This window comes from Vicugna pacos, chromosome 17, assembly GCF_048564905.1.
Source record: "Vicugna pacos chromosome 17, VicPac4, whole genome shotgun sequence".
Classification (NCBI taxonomy): domain Eukaryota; kingdom Metazoa; phylum Chordata; class Mammalia; order Artiodactyla; family Camelidae; genus Vicugna; species Vicugna pacos.
Genome location: NC_133003.1, coordinates 49,588,856 through 49,602,344, shown reverse-complemented (window position 1 = coordinate 49,602,344; position 13,489 = coordinate 49,588,856). Strand labels below are relative to the sequence as shown.

The 13,489-nt window shown below is 47.5% G+C and overlaps 2 protein-coding genes across 3 annotated transcripts in view; both read right to left on the bottom strand.

Moving 5' to 3' along the window:
* The window catches only part of IRAK2 (interleukin 1 receptor associated kinase 2), a 52,155-nt gene extending 46,065 nt beyond the window's left edge, over positions 1-6,090 (bottom strand). Inside the window, exon 1 of the mRNA XM_015241415.3 lies at positions 5,902-6,090. Coding sequence (XP_015096901.2) covers positions 5,902-5,995 — 94 coding nt within the window. The 5' untranslated portion in view covers positions 5,996-6,090. The remainder of the gene's footprint in view (positions 1-5,901) is intronic.
* A 2,532-nt stretch (positions 6,091-8,622) lies between these two features.
* Positions 8,623-13,234, bottom strand: VHL (von Hippel-Lindau tumor suppressor). 2 transcript variants are annotated; one of them, XM_072941844.1, is made up of 4 exons: positions 12,964-13,234; positions 12,015-12,137; positions 10,517-10,703; positions 8,623-8,955 (listed from the first exon to the last, which is right to left on the bottom strand). In XM_072941844.1, the coding sequence occupies exons 1-4, from the start codon at positions 13,142-13,144 to the stop codon at positions 8,844-8,846; spliced, it is 603 nt and encodes a 200-aa protein (XP_072797945.1). In that variant the 5' UTR covers positions 13,145-13,234; the 3' UTR covers positions 8,623-8,843. The 2 variants fall into 2 exon arrangements, with proteins under 2 accessions (XP_072797945.1, XP_072797946.1); XM_072941845.1 differs by having other exon boundaries at positions 8,623-10,703; positions 12,964-13,233.
* Positions 13,235-13,489: the final 255 nt, after the last annotated feature.

The window sequence follows — 13,489 nt, the reverse complement described above, 5'->3', positions numbered from 1 at the left end:
TACTGAGCGCTGCTGTGCCGCGGCCTGTGACAAGCCCCAGGGACACAGTGATGAGTAAACCAGAAGCCCATGGAGTTTTCTGTCTGAAAAATACAAACAAGAGGGAACTGAGCGGGGAAGAGGAGGCAGGATACAAAGCCCAAGGCCACGTAATGAAGGGGCCCCCAAACACTGGGCTACAGAGTCTGGACCTGATCCTAAAAGCCACAGACACCAGGACACCAGGGAAGAGCCAGAACCAGGGAGTGGCACCACCATGTTGCACAATCCCTGTCCATCTGGAGGAAAGGGGACAGTTGTGACAGCTTCCTGCAGAGAGGAAGCCTCTGGGAGAAGTGGCCTGTTAGGAATGGAAAGTTCTCCAGTTGCAACTTCAGTCACTGGAAACCCCAGGCCAGGTTCCTGGTCAGTGGGAAGTGATGTCAGCTGGGTCAGGGGCTGCTCCCAGTGGCAGAGAGAAAAGAGTGGCAGGAAGTGGAATCCCTTCCCATCCCCCCACTTCCTGCACACGAAGCTCTGGGAGGGGACGGCCTGTTGTCATGGGAAGAGCAGAAGCCCAGGGCCGCCTCTGGGAACCCAACCGCAGCCCCCACTTCCGAGGGCTGCACTTCCCTCAAGGCAACGCAGGGGGAACAGGAATTAAACTCTGAGGGGCTTGCGCTGCGGACATTTTAGCTCCATGAAAGTGACATCTCTTAAGGTGTTGACCTGTCAGCATTTAACAAGACTCTTAAAACAGTGTGGAAACAAGATACCTTGGAGGGGGCGAGTCACTGCCAAGGGCCCTGCTGAGTCCACACGCATAAGTGACACCTGGTCATCACAGAACACTTGGAAAATGGGAGAAAATCCAAGTCCCTACTTGGAAGACTCCAAGAAAAGAATCTTTTTATACTTTTATACTTTTGCTTCCAATCTTTCAGACTTTTCAGTAGATATAAAAATATGTGCTTATGTTGTTAGCAGGGTGGTGCAATGGTGGTTGAGGGCCCAGATCCCAGATTCTGAGGCCTGGGTTAAATCTTCTCTCTGTTACTAGTTGCCAGGAGCTTGGGGAAGGCCCTCCCCTCTCTCTGTGCCTCAGTTTCCTCATTTGCAAACGAGGACACAGCAGCACCGGCCTCGAGGTTGCTGCGAGGACTGGATTAGTTATATGTACTAAATAACATATGTGTGATGTAAATGCTCGCTGCAGCTGTTAAACCACCTACACTCTGTGAACACTTGCTTTTATCCCCGATGGTCAACACCACATGAACATCCCTCCAGGGTTGAGCTCCTGAATTCTGCAGGTAGAAATTCTGTGGTAGAAAACCTTGCCCATCTTCAAAGACCTGCAGAGCACAGCCTCCTGAGATGACCCGCCCTCAGGTGACACACCCCTTGTCCGGACCAACTGGACTCCTCCCTGGTTGAGGAAAAAGGAGAGCATCTTGTCCCCTAAGCCTCTCAGGAACTCATCTCCATTTTACAGATGAGGAAACTAATGAGTCAGAGAGAGGCGGTCACCTGCCCGAAGTCACATGGCTGGGCAGGGACAAAGCAGGGCTGTGCACAAAGGCAGTACATGTGTGAGAGAGCAAGATGGGGGGCCATCCAACAAAGGAACCTCTGGCCCAGGGCCCCCCAGAACACGCCTGCGGTCCCAGACCTGGGGTGAGTGAAGCTGTGAGAAGCCTGTTTTCCTCCAGGGGCAAAAACAGATCCAGCTGCAATCACAGGGAAATGCACAGGAGGCAGCTGCGTTATCTGTCAGCAAAGGCGTTATCTGTCAGCAACGATCAAATTCAAAGAGCAGGCATATCTGCCGCTGGGTGATTTTCTCAATCTCTTTACGGATCTCTCCACCCCGACTCCGAGTGGCACAATCAGCCCTAGGGGCTCATCTCTTCAACAGTGACTCACAGAACCCAATATTCTTTAGGACAGGAAGGTCGATCACAGTCACTTCTGCTGAACAGAAACCAGAGGGCACTGTGACTTGGCAAGGAGCTGCTAACTGGGGGCCCCAGTTGGCTCCCAGCCCGGTGATCCCCATCCCAGAATGGAGAGCTGGCCAACCATGGGCTCCAAGCCCACGTCCTCACCGTTCTAATATCCCTCAGTCCATCATTCATTCAAGTGACACTGAGTGTCTGCCCACTGGCCGGCCGCTGCACTGGGAACATAGGAGTGAACTAGACAGGTAACGCCCCTGCCCTCATGGCGCTTATGTTCTAGACAGACGTAAACAAATAAGGGCCAAGGTCAAAGCACGTTAAAAGGAATGAAGGAAATAAAATGCTGTGATGAGATAAAGAATAAAAGGAGGGGGTGTGGGAGGGTAGGCAAGGTAGGCCCAGCAAACAAGGTGACATGTGAACTAAGAACTGAAGGACTACGGCCCCCCCAAAGACGTCAGTGTCCTAAACCCCAAAACCTGTGAATATGGTACCGGATGTGACAAAAGGGACTTTGCAGATGGCATTAAACAGGATTTTGAGATGAGATTCTCCTAGATGACCACAGTGAGCCCCAGGGTCCTTAAAAGAGGGAGGCAGGAGTGTCAGATTCAGAGACGATGATGACAGAGCAGAGGTCAGAGAGAGATCTAAAGATGCCACCCTGTTGTCTCTGAAGGTGGAGGAGGGGCCACAGGCCGCCTCTAGAAGCCAGTAAAGGCAAGGAAATGGATTCTCCCCTGAAGCCTTGTCAACACCTTGATTTTAGGACTTCTGACTTCCAGAATCATAATGCAACAATGGCTGTTTTTGAACCATTCAATTTGTGGTCATTTGTTACAGCAGCAAGAAGAAATGAATAGAGACTAGAAAACCAGCCATGGAAAGCCCACGGGGCAAAATGTCCCAGACAGAGGGAACACCCAAGTTCAAAGACCCTGAGTCTGGTCTAAGGAGGCACTGTGGCTGGAGAAGGTGCGCAAGACGCAGTGTGGGGTGTGGGAGGAGGGGGCTCAGACTGCGCCAGATGGTGCAGGCCCGGGAGGAATGCGGATTAGAACCTCTATCATAATGGAAGGCCTCTTGAGCAATTCTGGTGTCTCCAGGGCTTAAGGAGTCAGAGGCAGTCCCTACAGAGGATGTACAAATCCACATGAAGAGACGCCCAGCATCATTAGTCATTAGGGAAATGCAAATCAAAACCACAGCGAGAAACCACTTCATACCTGCTTGGAGGGCTGGACTCAAAAAGACAGGCAATAACAAGTGCTGGGGGGAGGAACGTGGAGAACCCTCGCATATTGCTGGTGGGAACGTACGATGGTACTTGAGTTTCAGAAAATCTACCGGCAGTTCCTCAAAATGTTAAACATAGAGTTACCATGTGACTCCGTAATTCCCCTCCTAGGTGTCCACCCAAGGGAAATGAAAACATACAGCCGCACAACAACTTGTACACAAATGTGCAAAGGAACATTATTCATCACAGCCAAAAAGTGGAAAGAACCCAGAGGTCCCTCAGCTGACCAATGAATAACGTGCAATACATCCATCCATTGGAATCACGGAGAAATTAACCACTGATGATGCTACAACATGGATGAACCTTGAAAACATGCGAAGTGAAAGAAATCAGTCACAAAGACTGTGACTCTTGTACATACTGTATGATTCCATTTATCTGAAACGTCCAGGACAGGCAACGCCTGAAGCTGGGGGAAATGGGAGATGTCTATGGGAGTGTTGCCAGGGATGGTTAAGGGGTGCAGATAATGAAAATGTTCTAAGATTGACTGTGGAGATGGATGCACAAATCTGCATATACTAAATGTCATTGAATGATATATTTTCAATGGGTGAACTACATGGTAGTTAAATTATATCCCAATAAAGCTGTTTGTTAAAAAAAAAAGTCATAGGTGTGCCTTCTAAGGGTGCATGCTTAGCATGCACAAGCTCCTGGGTTCAATCCCCAGTATCTCCACTAAAAAATAAAACTTTAAAAATTAATTTTAAAAATACTTAAAGAAACCTAATTACCTCTCCCTGTTAATTAATTAATTAATTAATAATCCTAGGAACAGAAGTTGTTCTGGCCTTCGCAACTGAGTCCAACAGGGAAAAAACTCGAGCGAGTCTCTTATACAAAATTTGTCCAAAGCCCAGGAAACATTTAAAGTAGTTAAATCACAGATTATCCGAGCAAAGGGATACAGTGCAGTCTAGAAAATCAGGTGGTGACAGACATTCTCAGAGGTACCCTAAAGGGTTAGCAGGGACTGTCTCTGCGGGGACAGAAAGGGAGGCTGAGGATCGGGGTTGGGAAAGACAGTCACCTTCCCCTCTGTCCCAGGGGCATGATTTACACCATGTGACCTAGTTCATCTGTTGTTTCTTCCATTAAAAAGTTAATAAAAATACATACTGAAAACAAAAAACCAACTCCATGTTGCTAAAGAATATTGCTTGGCAAGGAGAAATAATTGTGACATATTTTAAGTGAAAAAAAGCAGGCTAGTGGAAAGTACAAAATGATATGATTTGGGGGAAATGTATACGCATAAAAATGCTTAGGAAAAAAGACTAGAAGGAGTAAGACAGCTCGCACCTGCTGGCACACGTAAGAATCCAATACATGTTAGCAGTTGCTGTTGTTATCATTATTAGCATCCAAATAGTAGAATGATTATCCCTGAGTCCTAGAGGTTGAGCTAATCTTCGTTTCCCACAGTATTTTGCAATAAGGATGTATTATTTTTGTTACTAGTTTAAAGCAGGGTTTCTTAACCTCAGCACTACTGACACTTTGAGCTGGACAGTTCTTTGTGGAAGTGGCTGTCTTGTACATTGTAGGATGTTTGGAACATTCTTGGCCTCTACCCATTACATCCCCCAAGTTATGACATTCAGAAATGTCTCCAGACCAGATATCGGCAAATGTTCCCTAAGGGGGCAAAACTGCCCCTGGTTGAGAAAGATTAGGTTAAAATACATATTATTTCCTCAAACTGGATGGATAACACACACATGTTTATTTTATTACTACTCTTTCCACTGTACATATGTATTATATACTCCTTATACAAATGGTGTCTATCATAATCTCAATTTTAAAGAAAATATAGATATTACTTTAAAAATAAAGTGGCACCAGTCACATTGACTTAAAACGTAAAACAAGGATGATCATTGTTAACACCTCCTTATTACTTACAAGAACCTCTGACACATAAGTATCAGGTGTTTTTTTATACAGTTCTGATTCCTCACAACCACCTCCAGTTTATAGATTAAGCTGAGGCTCAGAGAGATTGGCAATTTGCCAAAAGCCACCAGGTGGGATGTGGTGGAGCCTGGAATACAGATCTCCGCTTGGGCGCCTGAGGACCACACGCGCAGCGCTTCCCCCCACCCCGCCCCCCCCGCGCTCCATCCCAAGCCCTCAGCCTCATTAGGCGCAAACAAACACGCTAAATACAGCAAGACGTTCTGGCGGGGCCAGAAGTCGGGGTTCAAATCCCACCCCGCCACTTAGTAACGCCATGTCCTGCCCCTCTCCCCTCAGGTGACTACCTCTCTAAATCCTCTTAGAAGCCTGTAAGATAGGGAGAGAGAAAAACTTTTCAGGCTCCTGTGGGAATTAAAGGAGACAATCCGTGTCAGGTGCTTACATCAACAGTAAGCACGCAGTCACAGTTGATGCTATTATTTTAAGCTTTACTGTGAACAGCGAGGTCGAGCCCGTCATTACTTAGCGACAGACTGAGTAACAGCAGAAGCCGTCCAAGATCACCTAACACCTTCCAGATGACCACACTGGGCTTCAGAGAGGGGGCAGTGCCTGCCCGAGGGCACACAGCGAGGGCCAAGTCCAGGACGGCAGCAACAGAGCCCCTCGGATCAGGACCCGCTTAAACAGAGGCGGGGAGGGGCCTGGCGGGTGGCAGGAGGACCCACTCACCGAACTGCATCCAGTCCCACTCGCTCAGAGTGTCCATGTTGCGGCACAGGTCGTCCAGCACCCAGGCGGGCAGCTGGTAGATGTAGCAGGACATGGTCGGGCTCCGAGGGCCGGCGGGCCGGCGGGCAGGCGGGCCGGCTACTGCGTCCGACGCGGCGCGACTCGGCTTCTGTACAGCCGGGCGGGTGCGCGCACCCACGCCGGCCGCCGGGAAGTGGGCGGGGCCGGCCCTGCGCGCCACTGCCCCCCAGCGGACACCAGGGGCGCGACGCCTCCCGGCCGGCTGGACCCAGCTGCTGCGAAACCCAGAGGGTCAGAGCTGTGAGCGGAAACTAGGGCGAAGAAGGGCGGGGGAACACGTTTAAGACCACACGGAAAAAGAAAGAAAAAGAGATCATGCGGAAATTCCACGACAGTCCCAAAAGATCTTCTGTCTCCACTTCCAGGGCTTTTGGCCCTCTGCCACCTATAACTCATTCAACAGATAGCCTATTATTTAACTACTATGTGTCAGTCACTCTTCTAGGTGCGGGGAGATGTGTAAGTGGAGAAAACTTACAAAAGTCCTTATCTTCATGGGACTTAACAATCTAGACGGGGCTAGGGGGAGGGACCAGCAATAAATAATAAATATATTGAGTAAGTAAGTTACAGAGACTGCTGAAAGGCAGTAAGTGCTACTGTGAAAATGAAAAAGGAAAGTTCTTTAAGGGGAATCAGGAGTTCAGAGCGAGCCGGGGAGGACTCTATTAAACAGGGTGGTCGGGATAGACTGTGATTATAATGGCTAATATTTATCGAGCAGCTCCTATGTGCCAGGCACTGTTCTAGGTGCTGGGGGACCCTCTGAAGAAAAAAGGACAAAATCCCTGCCCTGGAGGGAGACACATAATAAGCAATAAAAATGCTAAATAAGTCAATAACTTAGTACTATAGAAGGTGATGAATAATGTTTGGGAATAAAAATATTATATCATAAAAGACAGTGGGAGTGGCATTATTCATTGTCTTACAAAGTGTTGAATATTATTGGGGGAAAGCAGAATATGGTAAGAGGACCTGGGCAGCAAACTGGATTATTGAATAGAGTAGGAGGAGAACGTAACCTTTAGTATTTCTTGAGCATTTATATTGTGCAGACTTCAGGATTATTTTACTTACTCCTCACAATGACCTTATTGTTGTCCCCACTCTACAGATGAGGTAACTGAGGTACAAAGAGGTCCAATAACTTGCCTACAGTCATACAAGTAGTACAAAGTAGCAGAGCTGGGATTTGAACCCAATTAGTCTGACCATTAGCTACAAACGCCTCTTTCATGCAATAACTACCATTTATCTACACCCACAGTGTGCTTTGCATAAATCACTTTATGTAATTTTCATAAGCCTGTACTAGAAATATTATCCCCTTTTTACACAGAAGTAAATGGGTTCCAAGAAGTGAGACAACATCATCCAGGACAGATAAGCACCTAGAGCATCTCGTTGCAGCTGTGAACATCAACTATGGAGCGTGGCTGCAGAAGAAGGAAACTGAAATCAAACTAAGACGCCTTGGGGCCAAGTCCCAGCTGTGCCACTAACAGGCTTGGTGACCCTGGACAACTCATTTCACTTCCCAAGCCTCGCTTGCCACATCTTTAACATGGGAGTAGTCATGCCTACTGCGTAGAGTTGTGAGTGAGAGAAGTGGATTAGATCAAACTATACAATTATAAACTGATTTGATGTATCAGGGATCCATCAAATATTGATCAAATCAATTTAGACAGAGTCTTCCCTGCACAGAGAGTGTATCTGAAAAATGGTTGCCGCCATGGATATTACTGAAAAGAGCTCCCACTTGCCTTGGGGTCCTATGGGGATATGGGTCCACTGCCCAGCTCTTTGAGTCAGTCTGCAGTTTTTCTTTTGTAAATTAGGCACTGCCCCACCCACTCTGAAGGATTCCTATGGAGCTTAAACAGACCCCCAAATTCTTGGGATAAACTGTAAAGTGCCGAGCGCACTAAAGAATTGCTATTATGTGAGTGCATCCCCTTGCTGTCGAACGTGGGGTGCATTCCAGCTGAGACTGAGCCGCGCTAAAAGGTGAATACTGGTGTCTCACTATTGTCTTAATTTACATTTCCCTGATGTCATATGATGTGGAGCATCTTCATATGCTTAGGTGCCGTCTGCATATGTTCTTCAGGGAGGTGTCTTTTCTATTCTTATTTTTTTAATGGAGTTACTGGGGATGGAACCCAGGACCTCGTGCATACTAGGCAGGCACTCTACCACTGAGCTATACCATAGGGAAGTGTCTTTTAAAGTTGGTTCTATTCTCATGGGGAAAAAAAAAACTTAATTCCCAATGTGAATGGCTTTTCTTCTTAACACTTTTCTGTAGTGCTTAAATTTTTTTACAGTTATATTTCATTTTTACAAGAAAAATAAAGCTAAAAGAAGCAAAGCTTTACAAAATCTAGGTTGGAAAGATAAGGGTCAGAAAATAAAGCTAGATTGTGTTTTTCACCCTCCTCCCCACCCCCACCCCCGACTCTGCCCTACCTTAAGCCTTTCAACAAACATGGCCTCACACCTTTCCAAGAGAGACAGGAGCCCGGCTAAACGCACCACCACACCCTATTTCCTTTACTCAACACCTTTTAATGTATTGAAGAAAAGCTTTTTTTTTTCCTTTTTAACTCAAAATAGATGAGCTCAAACAGTCTCTTAAGAGCAATACATTTAATACATTCATAAGATTTCAAAAGAATACATACATGCTACAGGTTTTCAGTCTTCCTTGGACAACACAAAAAATACAGTACTCGAACTTCATGTTTTAACAGGAACATGAACTCTCACTTTGACACAGAGACAGGTTAAAAAAATAATAATCAAATCAACGTTGAACTAATCCAGCACCAGCCAACCTCCTTAAATCTCCCATCCTATGTACTCGAGAACTCATGTGGCTGTCTCGTATGCCAGCATTCCTTCCTCCCTACCCGGCAATTCAACAGAAAGATGAGAGGTGTGTCACGGAATGAACACCACCACGGGCTGAAAAAAAGGAAAAGAACAAAAAGACAACTTATCTGCCGCATGTTGGAAGAGGAGAGTAAGATTAGGTGGGAAAACTGTAAGGCAATTTGCTGCATTCACTTCACTCTGATATCAGAGCACAGGAACTAATAAATATGCCAAGAAATATCCCAACATTATTTATAAAAGGAAGGCTGTACTCATGTCTATGAAGAGCTTATGATAGCATCATGGAAAAATATTTAAGTTATAAAGTTAAATGAGAAAGTAGAATACAAAAACTGTATATTCAGTATGATCTCGATTATGTAAAACCAAGCCAACCAAAAGCCCTAAAAAAGGCTGAAAGTTCAAAATGTCAAGTTAGTGGTTGTATTTAAGTAGTGTACCTACTTGGAATTTTTTTCTTCCCTTTATTTTTGTGTCTTTTTCAAAATGTTCTCTACTGGGGAGTTTTGTCGGGGGGGGGGCTTCCTGGTTTTTTTTTTTAACTATTAGTTACCAAAAAAGGATGCCTGACTGAAATATTGAATTTGAGTTAATGCCTTTCAGTCCAGCACATATGAAAGGATTTGTACACGTATAAAACTAGAAAGCATTCCACGCTACTCTCTGAATCTACAGCGTGTTAGCAGTAACTTCCCAGAGGCTGGACGGCTTCGTCCTCTCCTCCCGTCAGGTGCAGTGTCACCAGATCCTGCCTGATGAAAACTGCTGAACCAAGCAAAATGTCATGGGTTTACAAAAAGAAACAGAAATACCCACACTTGGCAAAAACCTATTTAGAGGGGTAGCTCCTTCATACTATGATGAAACCAGGGGACGGCTGTTTTCTCCTATCTTCTGTGTAGATATCAAGTTTCAAAAAAGCTATCATCACAAGAACTACAGAAAGCTAATCCCAGTTTATAAACAAATAAAACAGCCCTGCAGCAACAGTGGACCAAGAGAAGCGCAAAATTTAGAAAATTTTAAAAACTGCTCTCTAGAAAAATGATTCCCTTTAAAACATGTGTTTTTTGTACACACTTTAAGGTCCCCACTACCCTCCTCACCTCAAAAAAAAAAAAGATGTCAAGACTTCTAAACACTTTCTCCCCAAGTATCCACTAGTTTGTTCATTCAACAAACACTGACTGAAGGCTCAGGATGTGCGAGGCACTGGGGTCTGTCCGGGCTCAAGGACACCTTGGTCTCTCCGAGTGGGAGGCGGACACATCACCAACCACAATACAGCACTAGAAAGCAGATGCCACTGTTTTCTCACAATTTAAGAATAGGCTACGATTCTCACTGAATTACTCACACTGAAGTTCTTACACGGAAACTTTCTGGACTCACGAGGAGGCAAAAATGCAACTACCTTCCCTTGATAAATACTTCAAGAAGGGGGAGGCATTAAATTACATTTTGCCCTTAAAAGCACAATGCCCAGTGAGCTCAGTTAACTTTCTTTCAAGCAATGGAGCATTTTTACTCCAAGAATGAGACACCTTGAAGCTGAGAATAAGTGACCAGTCCTATATCGAGATCAAGATCGTCCAAAGCTGAGACCAAGGGGTGCAAATTTCAATCCAACCCTTCAGTCTCCTGGGCCATCCGCTGATTTTCAATGTGCTCCTGTGTCAGCCGCTCCAGGTCTTTGTGCACATTTGGGTGGTCTTCCAGATCTTCGTAGAGGGATCTCACGATGTCCAGTCTCCTATAGTTCTCAGGCTTGACTAGGCTGCGCACAACCTGGAGGCACCGCTCCTTCAGGGTGTACACTGTGAGGGCAGAAAACCAAATCTCAGCAGCAGACTCAGGCCTGGGAACAGTGGAGGGGGGATGAGCAAGAGGCTTCACCAACATTGGCAAATACGTCTGTCTGCTCCAGATGGACCTCACTTGGGACAGAATGAGTGTGTGGTATGTGGCAGAGTGTAATGTGACGGCCCCAGTGGACAGCTCACAGTACTCACGACCTTGTGTAGTAACTTCCCTTGAAGGTGGGCTGGGCCTGGGATGCACTTTAACCCACTGCATGTGGGCAAAGTGACGCTGTGGCAATTCTGGGCCACAGCCTTAGGAAGGCCTGGCAACTTTCACTTTTTTGCTCTCAGGAGCCCTGAGCTGGGTAGCAGGGGAGACCACACAAAGTAGGCAAGGCCCTGAGATGACAAGAGAGAGAGGCCCAGCCCCTGGCCAACCTACCAGCAGAAGGCAGCCCCACCAGTGACCACCAGCGAGCAGAACCACCACCGAGCTGACCTTAGCCCAGACTGCAGGATTCTGAACAAATAAAAAGGCTGTTGCTAGTCTGAGGGTAGCTGTCACACAGCAGTTGATAACCAAAAGAATGTGTAACTGGATTTGGGGGGATCTCAAATCCTATTTTAAACTCACTGGGGAATTTACTCTTTAAGGGTGTTCTCTAAGGCAACATTTCCTAAATTCACATCATCAGTGCTCATTTATGCATACCCACTGCCTTAAAACAGGATCTATGTACACATACTAATTTGAAACTTATGAAGCTGCAGGTATTTGGGGTGTTTTTTTTAACCCCAACGATCATCAGTTTCTTAGGGTTCAACCTAATAAGATCAGTTGAGTTTTAAACAAATGGTGAGCTATGAAGTTAATGTTCGATGTGGTGGTTTTTTTTTTTTAACCCCTGATTGGTAATGGAAGCTTGATTGGGTTAAATTACATTAAAAGACACAACACCAGAAGTCATAAACAAGCCACGATATCTCATTCTCTATACTTTTTCTTCTCCTGAGACTCCAGGGCATAATTCTGCTCTGAGGCCAGGAAAATAGAATGCATTACACTTCTACAATCAGGTATTTTAATTTAGCCCACCTCTGGTAAGCCCAAAGAGCTTCGGAGACACGACAACATCTTAGTTTAACATAGAGCCTATGAGTAAATTATTGCCATTTTATTCACAGTAGAGACTAGGCCGCAGAAAGCTGGATACCTTGCCTAGCATCAGGCACAAGTCAGTAAGGTCCTGGCTCTTTTCAAGTGGCCTATCCTCTACGTATTGTAACAGCCTTATATTTTTACAAAGTAGGATGGAACATCTGTACCTGGCAGTGTGATGTTGGCAAAAATAGGCTGTCCGTCAACATTGAGGGATGGCACAAATAGTTCAGTTTGGTTAACCAGAAGCCCATCGGATGTCCCTGCATCTCGGAAGAGCCAAAGGTGACCTGTTAGGACAAGCAGAGGTTAAGTAGCCGCACACCTTTTGCTCACCTCCCCAAACTGACATTGAAGTATCTGCCTCTCATCCTGTTTAAATACCACACAAAGCCCTTCAATGTTATCTCATTCAGTCCTCACAACAGGCCCAGCTACCGATGAGAAAAAAGGTCTGAAAGAGCTCAAGGCAACAGGGACAGTAAGCATAGGAGCAAGTATCTGAGGCTCCAAAACCCAGGCCGTTTCTGATGTCGCGGTGCAAAAGCCAAGCGTGTGTGTGCATTGCCAATCCCACCCAATGCTGCAAACCAAAAGGAGAGAGGTCACCAACTCCTCAGATCTGTGCTTCTCAAAAACGAGAAGGTACAAAAACACCACGTTGGGAGAGAGGAGCCCGCTGTGCTCAGTTCCTATCGCAGCAATTATGACACTGGCTTTTGTCTCGTCTGCCCCACTGGACCGCGTTCTCCTTGAAGGCAGGGACCCCACGCGGATGCGGCCCAGTGGGCACATCGGAGAATACGGGATTCTCCCATTTTCGGTCTGAACAAACGAGCGTGAGGGATGGAATACTCGTGGGGGCCAACATCAAACGCAAAAGTATTCGGTCTTATGAAGAATAATGCTATCCAGGTTACTAATGTCAACCTGGATCTGTCACAGCCTCTCCGGGGCCTCAGTTCCTCGAGCATAAAATGGGAACAATAATCTCCCTCCTTCGGTGAGATCGTGCCGCCGCTACCGCTGTTATTAGAGCGCTGGGCAGCCCGCTGGGCACAGCTCGGCACCGGGGCGGCGCGGCCCGGCGCGACAGGGCGGCCGCGGCCCGCCTACCTCGGTAGCTGTGGATGCGGCGGCCCGTGCCGGGGGGCAGCGTCGGGTAGGGCTGCGGCTCGCCGTCGAAGTTGAGCCACACGGGCAGCACGACGCGCGGGCTGCGGTTGCAGAAGATGACCTGGGACGGCTCGCACGAGTTCACCGAGCGCAGCACCGGCCGCGGCGGCCCGGACTCCATCACCCTCTCCGCGCCGGACTCCTCCGCGCCTGCCTCGGCCTCTTCCGCGTTCCCCGCCTTCCGGGGTATTACCTCCGCGAGCCTAGCCTACCCGGGCCTCTCGGCCTCGGGATTCGCGGGCCGCGCGGGGCGGGGCGAGGCGGGGCGGGGCGAGGCGGGGCGAGGCGGGGCGTGCGTGCGTGCGTGCGCGCGCGTCCCCGGCCAGGCGTGCGTGCACGTTTTCGCGCTCTCTGTTGGGGATGGAATACACCGTCCGAGAAATGGCCGGCTTGAGGCTGTGCGCGTGCGCAGATGGATCCCCTAACCCTGGGGCCAAGTCCACGCTGAGGCAGAGGATGAATCTAG

Excerpts from the sequence above, each read along its gene's own strand:
- VHL (XM_072941844.1), bottom strand. The coding sequence starts at position 13,144 with ATGGAGTCCGGGCCGCCGCGGCCGGTGCTGCGCTCGGTGAACTCGTGC. Across the intron at positions 12,138-12,963 it reads CCGCATCCACAGCTACCGAG|GTCACCTTTGGCTCTTCCGA; the intron begins GTAGGCGGGCCG and ends TTGTCCTAACAG. Across the intron at positions 10,704-12,014 it reads TGCCAACATCACACTGCCAG|TGTACACCCTGAAGGAGCGG; the intron begins GTACAGATGTTC and ends CTGCCCTCACAG.